Source organism: Dipodomys merriami, unplaced genomic scaffold (assembly GCF_024711535.1).
Source record: "Dipodomys merriami isolate MVZ:Mamm:240054 unplaced genomic scaffold, mDipMer1.0.p SCAF_71, whole genome shotgun sequence".
Lineage (NCBI taxonomy): Eukaryota > Metazoa > Chordata > Mammalia > Rodentia > Heteromyidae > Dipodomys > Dipodomys merriami.
Genome location: NW_027206302.1, coordinates 312,501 through 333,091, shown reverse-complemented (window position 1 = coordinate 333,091; position 20,591 = coordinate 312,501). Strand labels below are relative to the sequence as shown.

Sequence of the window (20,591 nt, the reverse complement as noted above, 5' to 3'; positions counted from 1 at the left end):
TAAGAGTCTCACAAACGTTCCTGCCCGAGCTGGCTTTGAACCATGATCCTCAGATCTCAGCCTCCTGAGTATCTAGGACTACAGACGTGAGCCACCAGCGCCCAGCAGAAGTTACGTGTTCTAGCACAAAAACTGTATTTAATTTATATAAGTACAAACTTATAAGTAAGTTTCAGTAAAATTGTTTCTGATATTGTTGAAATATATATATATCATACTGTTAAAAGATGTACCTTAATAATCATTTATTTTTTATATGTAAAATCAGTACCTCATCTGGTGATGGGTGCAAAGCAAAAAGCTCCTTGTAACGATTTGATTTCCTTTGCTCATCATTCTGACGGTCTATTTCTTCATTTGGAGTACGATCAAGTAAATTAGGAAGCAAAGCATCAGGAAGTGAATTCTTTAAGTCAAAGATACTGCAGGCCCAGCTACCTCTTGGAGTATCATCTATTGACATTGAACGTCTTTTAAGATCATCCTGTCATGTAAAACATTAGATTATGAACATAGCTTCTTATGAAAAATACCTTCTTATATTCATTGAAGAATAAAAGTATTACTTGTTCATCCTGATAGCTGTTGCCATCTGGAGCTTCATCAGATTCAAAGACTTGTTTGGGCAAACCTTTTTGCCTTTCTTTCTGTTTATCCAATGTATTGGGATTAAATCCTGTTCCCAATTTATGATATCTATTCAAAATAAAATAGTAAAATAAACATCAACTTTTGGAGATTCTTCTCTTTATCAACATCATCATGTAATAAGCCAACTGTTCTCCACATTATTTCTTAACATCAGAAGGACTTATTTTAGCAGTCTTGAGTGGGTTAAACCAGAGGTTTAAAAAATTTCTGCTCAAGACAAGAGCCAATCTCAGCAATGGCTATAATCTTAGCTACTCAGAAGGCTGAGATCTGAGTGTTGCTGTTTGAAGTCAGCCCAGAAAGAAAAATCCTCAAGACTCTTATTTCTAATTAGCAAAAAGATACAACTGGAGTCTGGCTTAAGAAGAGAAAAAGTGATTGAGAGATTGAGGCCCTGAGTTCAGGCACACAAAAATCACCCCCAAATTATGAATTTCTAGAAGTAAATCATATTTCCCTTCTATTTTCCTCAAGGCCCTCCAAGTATATATATAATTAAAATTGTATTTTCTATTCAGAGAAAAGAAAACATTGGGAAGCCACATTTAAAAAATGAGGCTGGACTGTTCACAATAGCTAGGATATGGAAACAACCCAGATGCCCCACCACAGATGAATGGATCCAAAAATTGTGGTATCTATACACAATGGAATATTATGCAGCCATTAGAAATGACAAAATAATGGCATTTGCAGGAAAATGGATGGAGCTAGAAGGAATCATGTTGAGCGAGGTAAGCCAAGAGCAAAGAGACAAACGGTACATGGTCTCCCTGATAAGTGGATGCTAAATCCAAAATGTTAGGTGATACGACAAAACTAACAGGACTTAAGAAACAAAGAACTCCCACTCATCTGGTCGAACCACTACTAAATATCCCCATGCTGCTGATCACATGTATGGAGTATATGTGTACACCGTTATATGTTATAGACTGTGATAGACAATTTGCTCCAGGAAAGTTAGAATGACCTTGTGACTTTAAATGAGCATCATTATTCCACAATACTGTGAAATTCGGGAAATTATGTAATCACTTAATCACAATCAAAAAAAAAAAAAAAAGAACTTCAGGGAAGGTAGGGAGGGAAGGGATGGTAGGGGGAAAACAATGGAGGAGGTAACAATGCTCAATAGGAAGTGTACTCATTACCTTACTCATGTAACTGTAACCCTCTGTTTAGTATCTTTACAATAAAAAATGCAAAAAACAAACAAACAAACAAACAAAAACAAAAACAAAAAAAATGAGGCTGGGAAGTAGAACTGTGGCTAAAGTGGTAGAGCACTCGCCTTGAGCTGAAGAGCGCAGGGACAGTGCTCAGGCCCAGAGTTCAAGTCCCACGACCAACCAAAAATAAATAAATAAATAAATAAAAATAAAAATAAAAAATAAATAAAAAATGAGGCCAGGCAATTGTGGCTCACACCTGAAATTCTAGCTACTCAGGAGGCTGAGCGAGATCTGAGGATCACAGTTCAAAGCCAGCCCAGCAGGAAAGTCTGTGAGATTCTTATTTCCAATTAGCCACCAGAGGGCTGGGAAGGTGGCTCAGTGGTAGAGTGCTTGTCTTGCATGCATGAGGCCTTGGGTTCGATTCCCCAGCACTACATAAGCAAAAAGGAAAAAAGCCGGAAGTGGCGCTGTGGCTCAAGTGGTAGAGCGCTAGCCTTGAGCACAAAAGCTCAAGGACAGTACTCATGCGCCGAGTTCAAGCCCCATGATTGACAAAAATTAATAATCAAAATGAGACAGAAAATATGTATTACATTAGTAATAATAATTTAAAGATAACAAGATACATAAAGCACTAAAAGTTAAAAAATTCCTCTATAACTCATTTTGTATAAAAAAATCTTAATCTAAAGCCTCTAACTTATGAAATGAAAAACAATGAAATCTATACACCATTTTATGTTTACACAATGAGAGACAGAGAAAGCGAGGTGAGAGAATGGTAGAATAGAAAAGGTAGGTAAGAAATGTTTTGTTGTTGTTCATGAGGCATCAACTCACTGAGTGCTATCCTTGAGCTTTTTCACTCAAAGCTAGCACTCTACCACTTTGAGCTACAGTGCCACTTGCATTTTTTTCTTGAGGATAATTGGAGATAAGAGTCTCATAGACTTTTCTGCCCAGGCTTGCTTCAAACTGTAATCCTCAGATGTTAGCCTCCTGAGTAGCTAGATTACAGGCATAAGCCACCGGCACCTGGCCTGAAGTAGATAAGAACTTTTATTTTATTATTTTTTTTGGGGGGGGGGTCCGGTCGTGGGGCCTGAACTCTGGGCCTGGGCGCTGTCCCTCAGCTCTTCAGTTCAAGGCTAGCGCTCTACCACTTAAGCCACAGCGCCACTTCCGGCTTTTTTCTTTTTGCTTATGTGGTGCTGAGGAATTGAACCCAGGGCCTCGAGCATGCAAGGCAAGCACTCTACCACTGAGCCACCTTCCCAGCCCCAGATAAGAACTTTTAAACTGACATACTTTCCTAAAAAGCTAGTAACAACTGAAGAACCAGGGGTGGGCATGGTGGCTAATAACTGTAATCTCAACTATTTGGGAGGCAGACATCAGAAGGATCACAATTCACAGCCAGCCCAGACCCCCCTCCAATCTTAACAATTAAACCAGGCATGATGATGCACACCTGTAATCCTAGCTACCCATAGGCAGGATCACTTTCTGAGGCTAGCCCTGGGCAAAATGTGAGACTCTATTTGAAAATAACTCAAGTAAAAGTGGGCTGAGGGCATAGATTATGTGATAGAGTGCTTGCCTAGTAAGGGTGAGGCCCTGAGTAGAAGGGGGGAGAGCAAGGGGAAGGGAAAGAGGGAGAGAATAAAAGATTTTAAAAGAAAACTTATTAACCAAAAATATCAAATAACTTCAAAAAATAATTACATTTCATAATTCAACAGCTAACAGAAACAAGGACAAAACTGGAGAAATATTTCAATTGAAAAAAAAAACACACAATTATATCATTACCAGAAGGTGGTATGGTTCAGGCTAACAGCTAATTCATAAAAGGATTTTAAAAAATCTTATTTGATATGAATCACTCACATCCTACCTTGTTGCTAAAGCTATTAAAATAGCAACTACATGATATTATCACAGCTCAGCTATAAAATAAATGAAAGGATTTTTCTCTAGAACTAAAAGATATTCAATATAGTAGTATCTTATTCAGAAGTACATATCCTAATCTTACATGAAATGTTTCAAGTGCCCTAAATTATATAGTTGCATATGTAAGCTATTCTGACAAATCAAGAGTATGCATTCTGTCCTAAAAACTTAACAATATTGAACTCAAGATTGCTAAAAAGAATTATCCACATTCAAAACTCTTCCCATATTACCATCCTGTCTTCTAGTCAGTTCTTTATTTTTTATTTTTTATTGTACAGAGGGGTTACAGTCACATAAGGTAATGAGTACATTTCTTGTCAAATTTGTTATCCCTTCCCTCATTTTTCTCCTACTTTCCCTCCCCCATTACTCCTCCCCAAATTGTACAGATCATTTCCAACATATTGTCTTGTGAGTATAGCTGTTGCAATGGTTCCCTACAAGGCTGTATTGCCCATAAAAGCAAAGACTTTTCAAATAACTGGATTTGGAAAATTAGCTATTAAATATAAGCTAACTATGCAGGTTTCACAAGTAGCAACTTTATTGAGAAAAAGAAATTATTCACTAGTATTGACCCATAATTTCCTAAAACAATGAGACTTCACAATCCATTATATATTACAAACTCTTAATCATTTATAATAATATAAAATATAATTCCCACAAATCTAACATTTTAAGAAAAATAAGCAGAATCACAAAACTTAAGAATCTATATATAGGGGAGAGGGGAGGCTGGGAAGGGACGTGAAGGGTAAACAAAAGGAGGAGGCTGCAATGCTTGGTAAGAAATGTACGCATTATCCTGCCCATGTAATTGTAACCCCTCTGTACAGTATGTTCACAAATAAAATAAAATAAAATAAATATTAAATACTTAAAAAAAAAAGAATCTATATATAAAAGAAAGTATCTATATATAAGGTTCTCCTTGTGCTTCTGTGACTATTTTGCTTAAATGAATTTAAGACTCATTTTTTATCTAATCCATTTAGAAGTTTTCAGTATTTTTTTTGTTTTGTTTTGTTTTTGGGGTCCGGTCGTGGGGCCTGAACTCTGGGCCTGGACGTTGTCCCTCAGCTCTTCAGCTCAAGGCTAGCGCTCTACCACTGGAGCCACAGCTCCACTTCCGGCTTTTTTCTTTTTGCTTATGTGGTGCTGAGGAATCGAACCCAGGGCCTCTGGCACACAAGGCATGCAGCTCTACCACTGAGCCACCTTCCCAGCCCCGAAGTTTTCAGTATTTTTAAGTGTGAAAATAAAAATCCAACTTACTTTCTGATCACAATTGCCCAATCTTCTGTATAACTTCTTATACAATCTCTAACATGTGGATCCATCTCACTATTTCAAAAAAGAAAATATTTTTATAATGCAGAAGAAAGCAATGATTGTTATAAATTTGGCTGCTATAATTTTTGTTCTTATAACAGGAAACAAAACCATCACAATAAATAATATTTAAATAAAATAATGTTTAAAGTCCTCATATGTGTAAACACAAACAACAAAAGGCTAAGGCTTCCTTACCTTTCTTCAGGTACAGCTGAAACAAGAGTTCTACAGTCCCTAGGACTATAAACAACTTCAATATCATCAGGAGGAAATTCAATCAAATCTCTTAGTGGCCCAGAATCCACAGGTAAAGGGTGAGTGATGAGGTAATCTTCCAAATCCACTGGATCCACTGCTTCAGAAAGGGGCACCTTTATAAAGAGAAGTGGGAGTGAAAGTGGGCAGAAAGGGAGGGGTAAATGGAAGGATTTTAACTTTAAAACAGGAAATTTCAACAGGTAGCCAAATGTACTTTTTAAAAATATACATCATCCTTTTATTCCTTTATTCTTATCCTGTAATATTTGCACAAAGATTCTAAAAAACCTAACAGTTTTACAGTAATATAGTAATCAGGGTCTTGTTGAAATGATTCTTTTCCTAATTTTGGAATTTTCATTGTTAAGTTTCTAAATAGCGCTTTTACTTGAGTTATTATTGTTGATTATTCAAAGTTAAAAGGTATAACCAAACTGGTAGACAAACAGTGATGATCCAAAAATTCCCCATAGCCTAATCCATGGACCCTACACATTAGAATGGGGACATTATCCTAGATTACAAAGATGAGCCCTAAATGTCTACCCATATTATCATGTAGATTCTTATATGAAAATAGTGAGATTCGGGCCACATAAATGGAGAAAGGAATCAAACAAAGATGGAGCAGAGAGAAATTAGAAGATTCTTGCCTTAATGATATGTGGTTCTGCCACAGGTGAGGAATGCCAGAAGCCACCAGAATCTAGAGGAGGCAAAGAACTGATTGTCCTCTACAACTTCTGAAAGGATTATAGCTCTACTAAAAAGTTGATTTCAGTCCAGTGATACTGACTTCAAAATTCCAGCCTCTGTGTATAAAAGAGAATAAATTTCTATTGTTCTAAGACACCTACTCTGTGGTACTTTTAAGCCACAGAAAAGTAATACACAACCCCTATTCAAAGAATGTACTAGCAAAAAGAAAAAATTTCACTGCATTTTTAGCCAGGCTGAAACAATTTATTTTTTCTTTTCTTTTTTTTTTTTTTTTTTTTGGCCAGTCTTGGGGCTTGAACTCAGGGCCTGGGTGCTACCCCTGAACCTCTCTGTGCTCAAGACTAGCACTCTGCCACTTGAGATACAGCACCACTTATGGCTTTTTCTAAGTAGTTTACTGGAGAGTCTCAACAGACTTTCTTGCTAGGGCTGGCTTAGAACCGTGATCCTCAGTTCTCAACCTCCTGAGTAGCTAAGATTACAGATGTGAGCCACAGGCACCGGGCTGAAAGTAACCTTTTAATAAGGTATCCTGCTTCTTATCAATTCAAGAAAGAAAAAAAATATTTAGGAAAACTATGAAGCATATACAATAGGGGTACAGTTTTAGATAATAAAATAAAAACATATTTACTTCTCAAGATGTTCAAATTAAATAGAAACATAGGATCTGCCTATGTGTTATTAAGAAGGTGCCTTGGGATGGGAATGTGGCTTAGTGGTTGAGTGCTTTGCCTAGCATGCTTGAGGCACTGGGTTCAATTCCTTAGTACCACATAAACAGAAAATAAATATTTTTTAAAAAAAAAATAAATATTTTTTAAAAGGTGCCTTAATCTTGCTTTAATCTGAACAACAGGTAGAGTAACATTTTAAAGATATCAAGTAAAATAATTGACTAGTAAGGTGCCAGTGGCTCATGCCTATAAAATCTTAGCTACTCAAGAGGCTGAGGGCTGAGGGTCAAGATTCAAAGCCAGCCTGGACAGCAAAGTCTGACACTCTTATCTCTAATAAACAACCTAAAAAGCCAGAATTGGAGCTGTGGCTCAAGTGGTAAAGCACTAGTATTGAGCTAAAGAAGCTCAAGGACAGCAACCAGGTTCTGAGTTCAAGTCCCCAGGATAAACAACCAAAACAAAAAAATTAATGACTAGCCTGTTGTAAATACTCAAAAGACAGTAGCTATCATTATCTTTATCATTATGTTATCTTATTTAGAAGTCCCCTAAACCCCTAAAGCTAGAAAAAACTTACAAATGAAGACAGTTACACAAATGCAGGCATTTGCACTCAAAGAAGTTAACCAACTTCTGAAAATAGGCTGGGCTAAAGCCTGTAATCCTAGCTGCTTGGGGGGCTGAAATTGAGGATCATTGTTCAAGGCCAGCCTGGGCAGCAGTTTATAAAAAACCCTTCTCCATCTGTAACTGGGCAGTTACACATGCCTGTCATCCCAAATTACATGGGAGGCTAGAATAAGAGGATAGTGGTTTCAGGCTGGTCCAGGGACAAAAGTCTGACTACTATTCAAAAAGAAATGTACTCAATACCTGACTTATGTAACAGTAACCTCTCTGTACATCATCTTTACAATAAAAGTAAAAATTTTAAAAAGTCTATGAGATTTCTCTCCACAAAAAGATGTTATATAACATGATATAGCACATATCTGTAATACCAGCAACAAGGAGAAGCCTAAAGTAGAAAGATAACACTCAAATGAGACCTAGGTTGGAATCAAAACTCTATTTCAAAACTTACCACTGAAAAACAGGACTGGAGATATGGTTCAGGTGGTAGAGCACCAGTATAACAAGCTGAAGCACTAAGCTCAAAGCCCAGTATCTCAGAAAAAAAAGTTAATCAACCTCTGAAAATAAAGTAGCCAAACATGGTAGAGTAGAAATTTGAAACTACAAAATATATGGTTACTTTTCTCTGAACTATTTTACCCACCTATTACATCAAGTACATATTATACTATGATGATGTTCTTTTGTTTGCTTATTGAGTTAAGGTCTCACTATATAGCAAAGGTTGGCCAGCAACTCCCTATAGCTCTGGCTGGTCTCAAATTCACAGTCTTCTTGCTTTTATCTCCTAAGTGCCGGGTTTATAGGTGAGTACACCACACTTGGTGTGTGACAGTTTTCTTCACAAAGAGAAAAGAAAGCAATTCAATAGGAAAAGTGAAATCTTTTGTGGTAGAACTGGATGTCCATATTAAAAAATAAATAAATAAAATCCTTTCATAACAATGTATTGACATAGATCATAGAGGTAAACAAAAATGCTAAAAACTATACAGCAATTTGAAGCAGACAGTAGAATGTTTTTACAAAGTGAAAATTAAGACAATTTGAAAATTAGACATGACACAAAAAGGAACAATCACAAAAAAAAAACAATTTGATAAATAAATCTAAGATACTGTTAAGAAAATGAATTAAAAGTAAGGTGTGGTGGTACATGCCTCTAATCACTGCTACTCAGAAAAGCAGAGACAGGAGGATTACAGGTAATATTCCAAACCCCCATTTTTACTTGAGGGATGGGGGTTAGTATTGGTGATTAAACTCAAGAATTTATGCTTGATGGGTGAACACTCTTATCACTAAAGTCATATCACATCCTTTTGCTTTTAGATTTTCAGGTAGGCTTTCCTACTTTTGTCAGGGCCACCCTTGGACTGCAATACTTCCTTTGTCTCCTGAGTAGCTAAGATTATAGTTGTGAATCACCATATCAGCTTATTTTTGAGATAGCCTATTTCGTGTGCTGGTCTCAGTTCACAATCCTCCTATCTCTGCCTTCCAAGATTACAGGAATGCACCACTATGCTCAACTGAAAGAGATTCCTATATTTCATATAATACTCTAATATAAAGTTCTAAATATAAAATTCTAGTTTAATTAAATCCTGACTATAAAGTTTTAGAGTTGACTAGTAAACGAAAACTTCTATAACACTCCCTAAAACCTTCTTCCCAATCAAATTTCCTGAAGTGGAAACAAATAAGGTTATACAACTAGTGACACAACCCAATTTATTGGCTCATGTCTTGCCATTACTTTTGAATGGCCTCCTCAGGAGTATATCTGTTGCATGTTGAAGATGTTACTTACTGTGGTATGATGAGACAGACTGCTGACTAGGTTGAGGTTTTTAAGCAGCTGGGGAGAACCACTGTACTGTCCAGAAATCTGCTTTCTAACTTCAGCTGCCACCGTTCTAAGACAGCAACAACAACAACAAAGTAATCAGTATAATTAATTATACATTATTTTTAAAAGCTCATTTACAATGGACATAGTATATTAAAGATTTATTTAAAGAACAACAAAGTCTCAGCATATTAATAAGACTACAAACTCATGAAAGAATTTCAGGAAATACTTTTCTAGCTTATATAATAAAACATATTTATAATGCTGATGTAGAGTAAAAGAGTTATAGCCAATGTCTATGAGGATTTTTTAAAAATAAGCCCTTGCCATGTGCTGTTGGCTCACATCTGTAATCCTAGCTTCTCAGGAGACTGAGATCTGAGGATTGTGGTTCCAAGCCAGTCTGAGCAGGAAAATCCATGAAGACTCATATCTCCAATTAACTACCAGGAAACTGGAAGTAGAGTTGTGGTTCAAAGTGGCAGAGCACTAGCCTTAAGTGAAAGAGCTCAGGGACAGCACCCAAGCCTTGAGTTAAAGCCCTCCAACCAACAAAGTAAATTAATTTAATTAAATATGCCTTTTTTTTTTTTTTTGCCAGTCCTGGGGTTTGAACTCAGGGGTAGGCATTGTCTCTAAGTTTTTGTTGCTCAAAGCTAGGACTTTACCACTCGAGCCACAGTTACCTTCCAGCTTTTTGGTCAATAACTGGAGATAAGAGTCTCTAGTTGAACCATGATCTTCATGTCTAGCTTCCTGAGTAGCTTGGATTACAGGCCTGAGACACTGATATCCAGCTAAAACATGGCATTTTAAGAACTATAAATGTTATCTATGGTAGGTGGAACCTATAAAAAAATGGATAGATTAAAATATACATATGGATTTCTATAAATACATATTTATAAATTTTATAAGTATAATTTAAAAATGTATTGTAAATGCAATTTGTAAATACAGATTTTTCTAAATATATATTTATAGAACTATATGTACATTTTAATATGTATTATATGTGTGCCTTTTAACATACATAGTTTTGATAAATATATACATATAAGTATGTATATAGTTGTATAAATATAGATTTAAGGCTTAGGGCTTTTTTTACTTACATACATATATGTGTACATTTTAATGCATATTTATAGAAATGTTTATATATAAGCATATAAACATATTTATATAAATATAGATATATGGATTTCTGTTAATACAGATATGTACATTTTAATGTTGTATAGTTTAAAGATACATATTTCTAAAAATACTTCTATATAAATATATAGTTCTATAAATATAGACATAAGGGTTGGAGGGGAGGCTACCAGTACTGGGCTTGAACCCATTCTGTTGAACTTGCTCAGCTCCCTTGCTGGCTTGGCTGGTACTTGAACCACTCAGGTATACTTTAAAGATGTATCTATTCTAAAATACTTTCTAAACAAATCAACATACAGTAACAATTAGGGAGGAAAAAAAAGCTTTCTTTCTAATACCACTGCTTCTCACTTATGACTCTGAAAACTCCTCCTTATTTTTACTTAATACATAAATGTCTTTCCACCCTAGCAATAACAAACTAATAATGTCAGTGTAATAATAATTACCCTAATTTACCTCCCCAGCCTTTCATAACCCCCCTTCCACATTCCTGTCAAACATAAAATGCTTCCCTCCTATGTTAATCAGTCCAATTATGAGCTCGTTTGAGGATTTTCTGAGGGGAGGATGTGGTAGTGGGTTTGAAATAAGGGCTTCACATCTACTATGCAGATGTTCTACCACTTGAGACAAGTCTTTTGTTGAACTAGTTATGTTTGATATACAGTCTTGCTTTCTGCACCCAGGAGCAGGACTGGACTGAGATCCTTGTGTTTTGCTTCCCACCATAGCAAGAATAACATATATATGCCACCACAGCCAGCTTCTATTTAAATGGTCTGCAGACTTTTCTGCCCAGGCTGGCCAGGAATTAAAATCATCCTGATCACAGACTCCCAAGTAGCTAAGAGGAAAGGTATACACTATAGTACTCGGCTACTGGTTGAGAAGAGGTCTTAGATATATGCTCATGCCAGCCTCAAACCACAATACTCCCAATCTCTGCCTCTGGAGTAGCTAGTATTACAGGTGCAAGCCACTAGCACTAAGCTTGTTCCAGTTATTTTTGAGGCAGGGTCTCATTTTTTACCCTGAACCAGCCTGGATAATAATCTTACCACATCTTCTGTAGCTGAGATTGGAGGAGCATACCACCAAGCCCAACTTTTTCTGATCTCATAAACTTTTTTGCCCAAACTGGCTTTAAACTTCAAATCCTCCTGATCTCAGCTGGGATAACACATATGCTCCATTATGCCATATTTGCAGAAATGTCATCTGTGGAACTTTTCGTCTGGGCTACCCTTGAACTAGGATCCTCCTGATCTCTACCTCTTAAGTAGGTAGGTTTCCAGGCATGAATCACCAGCAATCCAGCCAAATTACTTGGGTTTTTAGAGTCGAACTTAAATGCCAAGATTTTCATGCAAATTTACTGTCTCAAAACTGCCTAAAAATACCACATCACTCTAAAAGTCTTAGAACATTTACCAAACCCTAACTTTTATTTTCTTCTTTCCTAGTTATTTTTCCATATTTCATGCATGCTCTACTAAACAGAATTAGTTGTATTCATCTTTCTTCTCTAAAATGTTTACTAAACAGCACTCAGAAAAGATCAGGGTTCAAGCCAAGCCACTTAAAATATACAGATCAGGACACTGGTGGCTAACACCTATAATCCTAGCTATTTTTAGAGGCTGAGGGCTGAGGCCTGAATGAACTGGAGTGCTGCCAAACCTACAGACAAATGGAGTAAACACAAAGACACTACCAAAACAACATAAAAATCTTTATTTGAAAAATCAGGATTAGCTGGGCACCAGTGGCTCACACCTGTAATCCTAGATACTCAGGAGGCTAAGATCTGAGGATCACAGTTCAAAGCCAGCACAGACAGGGAAGTCTGTGAGACTCTTTTTGTTGTTGTTGTTGTTGGTCATGGGGCTTGAACCTCTGAGCTTGGATGCTGTGCCTGTGCTCTTCAGCTCAAGGCGAGCGCTCTACCACTTGAGCCACAGTGCCACTTCCAGTTTTCTAGTGGTTTATTGGAGATAAGAGTCTCACAGACTTTGCTGTCCGGGCTGGCTTTGAACCATGATCCTCAGATCTCAGCCTCTTGAGTAGCTAGGATTACAGGCATGAGCTGGCACTGGGCTTCTGTGAGACGCTTACTGACAATAAACCACCAGAAAATCAGAAGTGGCGCTGTAGCTCAAGTGCTAGAGAGCTTGCCTTGAGCTGAAGAGCTCAGGGAAAGTGCCCAAGACCAGAGTTCAAGCCCCACAACTGACAGAAAAAAAAAATCAGGATTATTTAAAAGCCCTAAGATTTCAAAGTGTGTGTTGGTTCTTTTTCTTTTTTTTTTTGGGGGGGGGGCCCCAGTCATGGGGCCTGAACTCTGGGCCTGGGTGCTGTCCGTCAGCTCTTCAGCTCAAGGTTAGCACTCTACTACTTGAGCCACAGCGCCATTTCCGTTTTTTTTCTTTTTGCTTATGTGGTGCTGAGGAATCAAACCCAAGGCATCAGGCATGCAAGGCAAGTGCTCTACCACTGAGCCACCTTCCCAGCCCCATGTGTTGGTTCTTGAGGCACACAAATGTGTATGCGTGTATGTGCACACGCAAGTTGTATGATCATGTGCACGCCAATACTACAGTTTGAACTTCAGGCCTTGCACTCTCATTTGACTTTTTCCACTCAGAGCTGGTGCTCTAACATTTTAATCACACTTTCACTTCTGGCATTTTGTTGGTTAACTGGAAAGGCCCTCAAATTTGTCTGCTTGGGCTTACCTCTGAACCACAATTCTCAGATCTCAGTCTTCTGAAGAGCTATAATCAATTATAGGCAAGAGCCACTGACACTTGGCTTAGCATTTCAAATTTAAGTAAATAGTATTTCTAAACACGAATACTTTAGACATGCAAATGGGATTTGCAGGTCACTAATCTCTATATTTTTTAGATTCCACAAACTAAATAAAATTATTCAGTGAATCCTAAATCATGTAACTAAGTAATTTTCCCCATTAGAAATATTTTCATTAAGGAAACAATGTAACAAATACAAAACAAATTTTGTCTAACCTCTACCAAGACCATCAAGCTGTTTCTTCTGTATTTTATAAATCTTGCCTTTTTATTCTTTAACTCTCTTCCAAAAATGAAACCTATTTTCTTCCTTTCATCCCATGCATATGAAATGACAGAAACCTGATGGCCCAGTTTCTGGGTCAGCCTGAAGACAGTTTTTAGAATTATCTCAAACCAGTGGTTGAATTCAGAATATCTTGGTCCTAGTTAGAATTTCCAGCTAAGTCTCACAAGAATCCTATTTCCAATATTATCCAAATTTAACATATAATCATGCCACCAGTACTCTTCAATACTTTCTTCCTTCTTTCACATGGAATCATTATACCCATTTAGCACATATTCTTATGAGCTCAATATGTAATTAAAAAATTTTGACTCACTGGGCGCCAGTGGCTCATGCCTGTAATCTTAGCAACTCGGGAGGTTGAGATCTGAGGATCAGAGTTCAAAGCCAGCCTGAACAGGAAAGTCCATGAGACTCTTATCTCCAATAAACTACTCAGAAAAAGGCTGAAGTGGTGCTGTGTGGTTCAAGAGGTAGACCACTAGCCTTGAGCACAAAGATGCTCAGACCCTGAGTCCAAGCCCCAGGACCTGGGGGACTGGGGGAGAAGTGGAGCTTTGATTTAATGGTAAGTTATTCTTTAAGACTCCGATACTGGGCTGGGAAGGTAGCTCAGTGGTAGAGTGCTTGCTTAGCATGCATGAAGCCCTGGGTTCAATTCCCCAGTACCACATAAATAGAAAAAGCCAGAAGTGGCGCTGTGGCTCAAGTGGTAGAGTGCCAGTCTTGAGCAAAAGAAGTTCAGGGACAGTGCCCAGGCCCTGAGTGCAAGCCCCAGGACTGGCAAATAAAAAATTAAAAATTAAAAAGACTCCAGATTCTGAAAAGCTCAACTTCTTTTTCTTTTCCTGGCCAGTCTTCTGAGCCTGGGTGCTGTCCCCAAGCTTTTTTGCTCAAGGCTAGTGCTCTTCCGCTTGAGCCACAGCTTTTGGTGGCTAATTAGAGATAAGAGTCTCATGGACTTTCCTGCTCAGGCCAGCTTGGAACTGCAATCCACAAATCTAGCCTCCTGAGTAGGCTAGGATTACAGGAATGAGCCACTGGCACCTAGATGGCTAACTTCTTCTTTTTTTTTTTTTTTTGGGGGGGGGGTCCGGTCGTGGGGCCTGAACTCTGGGCCTGGGCACTGTCCCTCAGCTCTTCAGCTCAAGGCTAGCGCTCTACCACTTGAGCCACAGCGCCAGTTCCAGCTTTTTTCTTTTTGCTTATGTGATGCTGAGGAAACGAACCCAGGGCCTCATGCATGCAAGAAAAGCGTTCTACCACTAAGCCACCTTCCCAGCCCCTGGCTAACTTCTTTACAAATGACTTAAAGTACTTTATATTTATGTTTTAAAAGTCATTATTCACAAATAAGCAAATAAGCTGCTCTTTGATGAGTGAATGAATAAATGAACCGCAGTACATCTGTACAATGGAATATTATTCAAAGATAAAAGTAAATAAGCTATCAAACCATGAAAAGAATATTACTAAGAGACAAAAAACAGACTGGATAGGCTATATACTGTATGATTCCAACTATATGACAGTGGAAACTCAAAACAACAGAAAAAGTAAGAAGATCAGTGGTTCTCAGGGGCTAAAAAGGAGAAAGGAGTGATGAATAAGTAGAATACAAAGAATGCTTAGAGCAGGGAATTTATTCTGTTTGACTCTGTAATGGGGAATATATATATATATATATATATATATATATATATATATATAATATTACCAAAATCTACAAAATTTGCAGCACAAAATGTGAACCTTAACGTAACCTACTTCTCTACTTCATAATAGTATTACTATTAGCTTACTACTTACAAGTAACAAATGAGTCAGGTGCCAGATGCTGTAATCCTAGCAACTTGGAGGCAGAAATTGGGAGGATCCTCTCTAGTTCAAGGCCATCCCAGCTGGGTGTGTTGGTTACATATCTGTTATTTCAGTTATACACAGGCTAAGGTTGGAAGGAAACTGCATACGATATCTTACACTTGTCATCCCAGCTGGGACAGGAAACAAGAATAAGAGCCAGCATAAGAAAAAAAGCAAGACCCTATCTCAAAAAGAATCAGAGGGGCTTGGAATATGGCTTAGTGACAGAGTGCTTGCCTAGCATGCATAAAGCCCTGGGTTCAATTCCTCAGTACCACATTAACAGAAAAAGCCAGAAATGGCTCTGTGGCTCAAGTGGTAGAGTGCTAGCCTTGAGCAAAAAGAAGCTCAGGGACAGTGCCCAGGCCCTGAGTTCAAGGACTGGCCGAAAACAAAAACATAAAAGAATCAGAGCAAAGTGTGAGTGTGGCTCAAGCAGTTAGAGCACCTGCCTACCTAACAAACTGGAAACTCAGTCCTACATAACACACACACACACACACACACACACACACACACACACACACACACACACACACACACACACACACACACACACACACACACACACACACACACACACACACACACACACACACACACACACACACACACAGAGTATCACATTGATATAAGATGTTAATAGGGGACACATGGAGGAACGTAATATATATGCTCCATACTTTCCACTAATTTGGGTAAACCTAAAGCTGCTCAGCCAAAAAGGCTATTAATTTAAAAGTATTAAAACAAAACAAAAGGATAGCTTGCAACAGAGGCAAGGAAGGAATGGGAAGAAAAAAAGAGCTTCAATAAACAATCAGAATTTAGAATTGAAATTGGAGAGAGAGTGAAATATCTGAGAGGGAGAGCAGATTGTGTAGAGCACAAAGGGCAAATTCTAAAGCACTGGTATGAAAAGATAGGAACATTCACGTTAGCTGTGGGTTCCATTAGGCTTTTCAATAAAGCCCATATAATGTGAGTATTCATCATGTTTAAAGTCCTTACATTTCTGATCCATTTGTCAAAATTGAGATAACAGAACAGGCCTTTAAAAAGAGACATGGAAAACAAGCAGTCTCTCTACCTACCAATCTCATCACTACCTCAGTATTTCTGCAGCTTAACCATGAGTAATTGGAATAGCAAACTGCTGTTCATTTCATCAAATTAAAAAATGATTCAATTGTTAAAATATCACATTACTCCATAAAGAGCTAAGAAAACCCTTGCCAATTAATCATCTCTTAATCATATTATTTCAGCTATTAAACTGAGAAACTTAAATAAAATATATTAACTATATATTATATATTAAATAAAATGTATTATAAAATGTTATATATATTAAATATATGCATATTATTTTTATTACATAAAATATATTAACTATAAAGACACTGCCACCACTCTGGGAATCTGTTTCCTGTATTTCATGGGTAGCTAAATAAAACAATAAGGCATTATCTTAGAGTCCTTTCTAAGTCTGGTTATAGTCTTCGGGAACACAAGAAGACTGAACCAGAATAAGTACTAAAAGCTCAGAAAAACTAAAATACTTAAAATTGATGTGGAAACAACAGAACACAACAAAATCATCCTTTTACATAATATATTTAACACTTAAGACATAGTCCTAATGTGAAATGTTCAGAAAGGGAAAGTCTAGAGATAAGTAAGATTCGCAATTGTCTAGAGTTCAGGGTAAAAACAAAAGTGACTGAAAACTGGCACAAAAATGTTTTTTGGGGAGTGATAGAAAGACTCTAAAGTTGTATTGCACACGATAGTTTTATGATTATAAATTATAAATTAATTTATAATCATGTGCTCTAAATGAATAAATTTTATAGTGTGTAAAATATACTTCAATAAAGACAGAGTTTTGGAGGGGGTTGTTTTTCAAAGAGACTGGGTACAGTTGGAACTACTCTGTAAAGATAAGAAAGAAACCATATTTTAAAAAAAAAGAATTATGAGAAAGAGCTAGAAATAGGAAAGTTTGAGGCAGTCACAAAGTTCTGTATCCTAGCCAGGCACCAGTGGCTCATACCTGTAATCCTAGTTACTCAGGAGGCTGAGATCTGAAGATGATGGTTCAAAGCCAGCCCAGTCAGGAAAGTCCATGAGAATCTTTTTTTTTTTTTTTGGGGGGGGGGGAGGGGTCCAGTCGTGGGGCCTGAACTCTGGGCCTGGGCACTGTCCCTCAACTCTTCAGCTCAAGGCTAGTGCTCTACCACTTGAGCCACAGCGCCACTTCTGGCTTTTTTCTTTTTGCTTACGTGGTGCTGAGGAATCAAACCCAGGGCCTCATGCATGCAAGGCAAGCACTCTACCACTGAGCCACCTTCCCAGCCCCTCCATGAGAATCTTTTTTTTTTTTTTTTGTCGGCCGTGGGGCTTGAACTCTGGGCCTGGGCACTGTCCCTCAGCTCTTCAGCTCAAGGCGAGCGCTCTACCACTTGAGCTACAGCGCCACTTCTGGTTTTCTGGTGGTTTATTGGAGATAGGAGTCTCACGGTCTCTCCTGCCCGGGCTGGGTTTGAACCGTGATCCTCAGATCTCAGCCTCCTGAGTAGCTAGGATTACAGGCGTGAGCCACCAGCGCCCGGCTTCCATGAGAATCTTAAATCCAATTAACCACCAAATAACCAGAAGTAGCGTTGTGGCTCAAAGTGGTAGAACACTAACCTTGAACAGAAGAGCCCAGGGAGAGTGCCTAGGCCCAGTGTTCAAGCCCCACAACCCACCGAAAAAAAAATTTCCTGAGGCTTGAACTCAGGGCCTGAGCACTGTCCCTAAGCTTCTTTTGCTCAAGGCCAGCACTCTGCCACTTGAGCCACAGAGCCACTTCTGGCTTTTTCTGTTTATGTGGTACTGAGGAATCAAACACAAAGCTTCATGTATGCTAGGTAATCACTCTACCACTAAACCACATTCCCAGTCCTCATTGTTTTAGTTCTACACACACCACGCACTTTGAACAAATTTACTTCCTCTGTATTCCCATTCCTTCCTCCTCCCTTTGTCGGACAATATTTGGAGGATTTCATTATGTTGTGTTTAGGTATTTATGCAATGTCCTTTGAACCTTATCACCCTTCTGAATCCCTTTCTGATAATACAAACTTCTGGGAATTGAACTCAGGGTTTCTCACTTGCTAGGAAGGTGCTCTGCTTTGCCATGCCCTATCCCCTTTTTGCTTTGATTATTTGAGATAGGATCTTGAGTTTATGCCCAAGACAGCCTGGACCACAACCTTCCTACTTAACATTTCCTGCTTGGAAGTGGCTCTGTGGCACAAATGGTAGAGCGCTCACCTGGAGCTGATGAGTAAAGGGACAGCTCCCAGGCCCAGAATTCAAATATCACAATGGACAAAACAAAACAAAAACAAACAAAACAAAACTTGGGGCTGGGAAGGTGGCTCAGTGGTAGAGTGCTTGCCTTGCATGCACGAGGCTGTATGTTCGATTCCTCAGCACCACAAAAGCAGAAAAAGTCAGAAGTGGTGCAAGTGGTAGAGCGCTAGCTCTGAGCTGAAGAGTGAGGGACAGTACCCAGGCCCAGAGTTCAGACTAACAACAACAACAACAAAATTTCCTGCATAGCTGGGATGGCAAATGCACTACCAGACCTAGCTTTTTGTGGTAAGATGGGGTTTTGTTTACTTTTTGCCAGGACTGGCCTCAAATGTCAATTTTCTTGATCTCCATCTCCTAAGTAACTGGGATTACAGGTCTGAAGTACTGCACTGACCCTTACTAATATAATTTTAAGCAAAACATATGTTTGTATATTTTTAATACCTTAAAAAACATAGATGTAAAAGTAAAGAAAAACAAGCAAAAGATTATCCTGAAAGTTAGAATAGGAAATTGAAGTAATCTGAAGAATGGACAAGATTTTAAAAAGAAGAAAGACATGTAAAAAAAAAAAAATAGCAGAACAGTTAAAAAGATGAAAATAAGCATAGCATTTGTGGGGATACAGTGATAGCACCAGACTTCAGGAGGACAACAAAAGGAAAACCAGATTACAGGTCATCTTAAAATACAAGCAAGCGGGCTGGGAAGGTGGCTCAGTGGTAGAGCACTTGCCTTGCATGCATGAGGCCCTGGGTTCGATTCCTCAGCACCACATAAGCAAAAAAGAAAAAAGCCGGAAGTGGCGCTGTGGCTCAAGTGGTAGAGCACTAGCCTTGAGCTGAAGAGCTGAGGGACAGCGCCCAGGCCCAGAGTTCAGGCCCCACGACCGGACCCCAAAAAAAAAAAAAAAAAAAAATACAAGCAAGCATTTGAACTTAACTGAAACTCTGCTACTACATTCTTCAAAGAATGCTATGATGAAAGCTAATCTTGGGGAGACTCAACAACACATTTGAACTAGAGGATGCAGACTAGATCAGCTATAACTGTGATGTGATTATGTGAAAGTGAAGTAATCAAATGTGCTCCAAGGTGGCAGTGTGGCAGTATCCATAAATTCTAAGCACTAGAGATAAAAGCAAGACCTTGACCTACCATCAAAGAGTGCTATAAAAACATGTGTTGGGGGAGGAAGAAATTAAAAATTAAGGGAGAAAAAAAAACTCATGAAATCAGCAACAAAAAAATAAAAAGTATCAGGGCTGGGAATGTGGCTCAGTGGTAAAGTTCTTGACTTGCATGCATAAAATCCTGGGTTCGATTCTTCAATACCACATACACAGAAAAAGCCAGAAGTGGTACTGTGGCTCAAGTGGAAAAACGCTAGGACTTGAACAAAAAGAAGCTCAGAGACAGTGCCCAGGCCCAGATTTCAAGCCCCAGGAGTCGCAAAAAGAAAGGAAGGGGGCTGGGAAGGTGGCTCAGTGGTAGAGCACTTGCCTTGCATGCATGAGGCCCTGGGTTCGATTCCTCAGCACCACATAAGCAAAAAGAAAAAAGCCGGAAGTTGCGCTGTGGCTCAAGTGGTAGAGCGCTAGCCTTGAGCTGAAGAGCTGAGGGACAGTGCCCAGGCCCAGAGTTCAGGCCCACAACCAGACCCAAAAAAAAAAAAAAAAAAAAAGGAAGGGAGGGAGGGAGGGAGGGAATATCAAAAGTTCCCAACCATCAGGAGTTGGAGTTCTATGCTGGAGGGCTAGTAGTTCACCCCTGTAATCCTAGCTACTCAAAAGGATGCAATCTGAGGATCATGGTTCA

At 38.5% G+C, this 20,591-nt stretch overlaps 1 protein-coding gene across 17 annotated transcripts in view; it reads right to left on the bottom strand.

The window, feature by feature from the left end:
* Dock7 (dedicator of cytokinesis 7) overlaps window positions 1–20,591 on the bottom strand; it is a 205,216-nt gene that overhangs the window by 178,379 nt on the left and 6,246 nt on the right. For 16 of the 17 annotated variants that reach the window (XR_011368959.1, XR_011368960.1, XR_011368961.1 and 13 more), the window contains exons 2-6: window positions 9,234–9,339; window positions 5,322–5,497; window positions 5,067–5,135; window positions 567–696; window positions 272–484 (exon numbers count right to left, since the gene is read on the bottom strand). Coding sequence is in view for 6 of the 17 variants with exons in the window: in XM_070008950.1 (XP_069865051.1) it covers window positions 272–484; window positions 567–696; window positions 5,067–5,135; window positions 5,322–5,497; window positions 9,234–9,339 (694 nt within the window). In the remaining 11 variants the exon portion in view is untranslated. Of the gene's footprint in view, window positions 1–271; window positions 485–566; window positions 697–5,066; window positions 5,136–5,321; window positions 5,498–9,233; window positions 9,340–20,591 lie in introns of those variants that run through there. The other variant, XR_011368969.1, reaches the window with a different exon arrangement.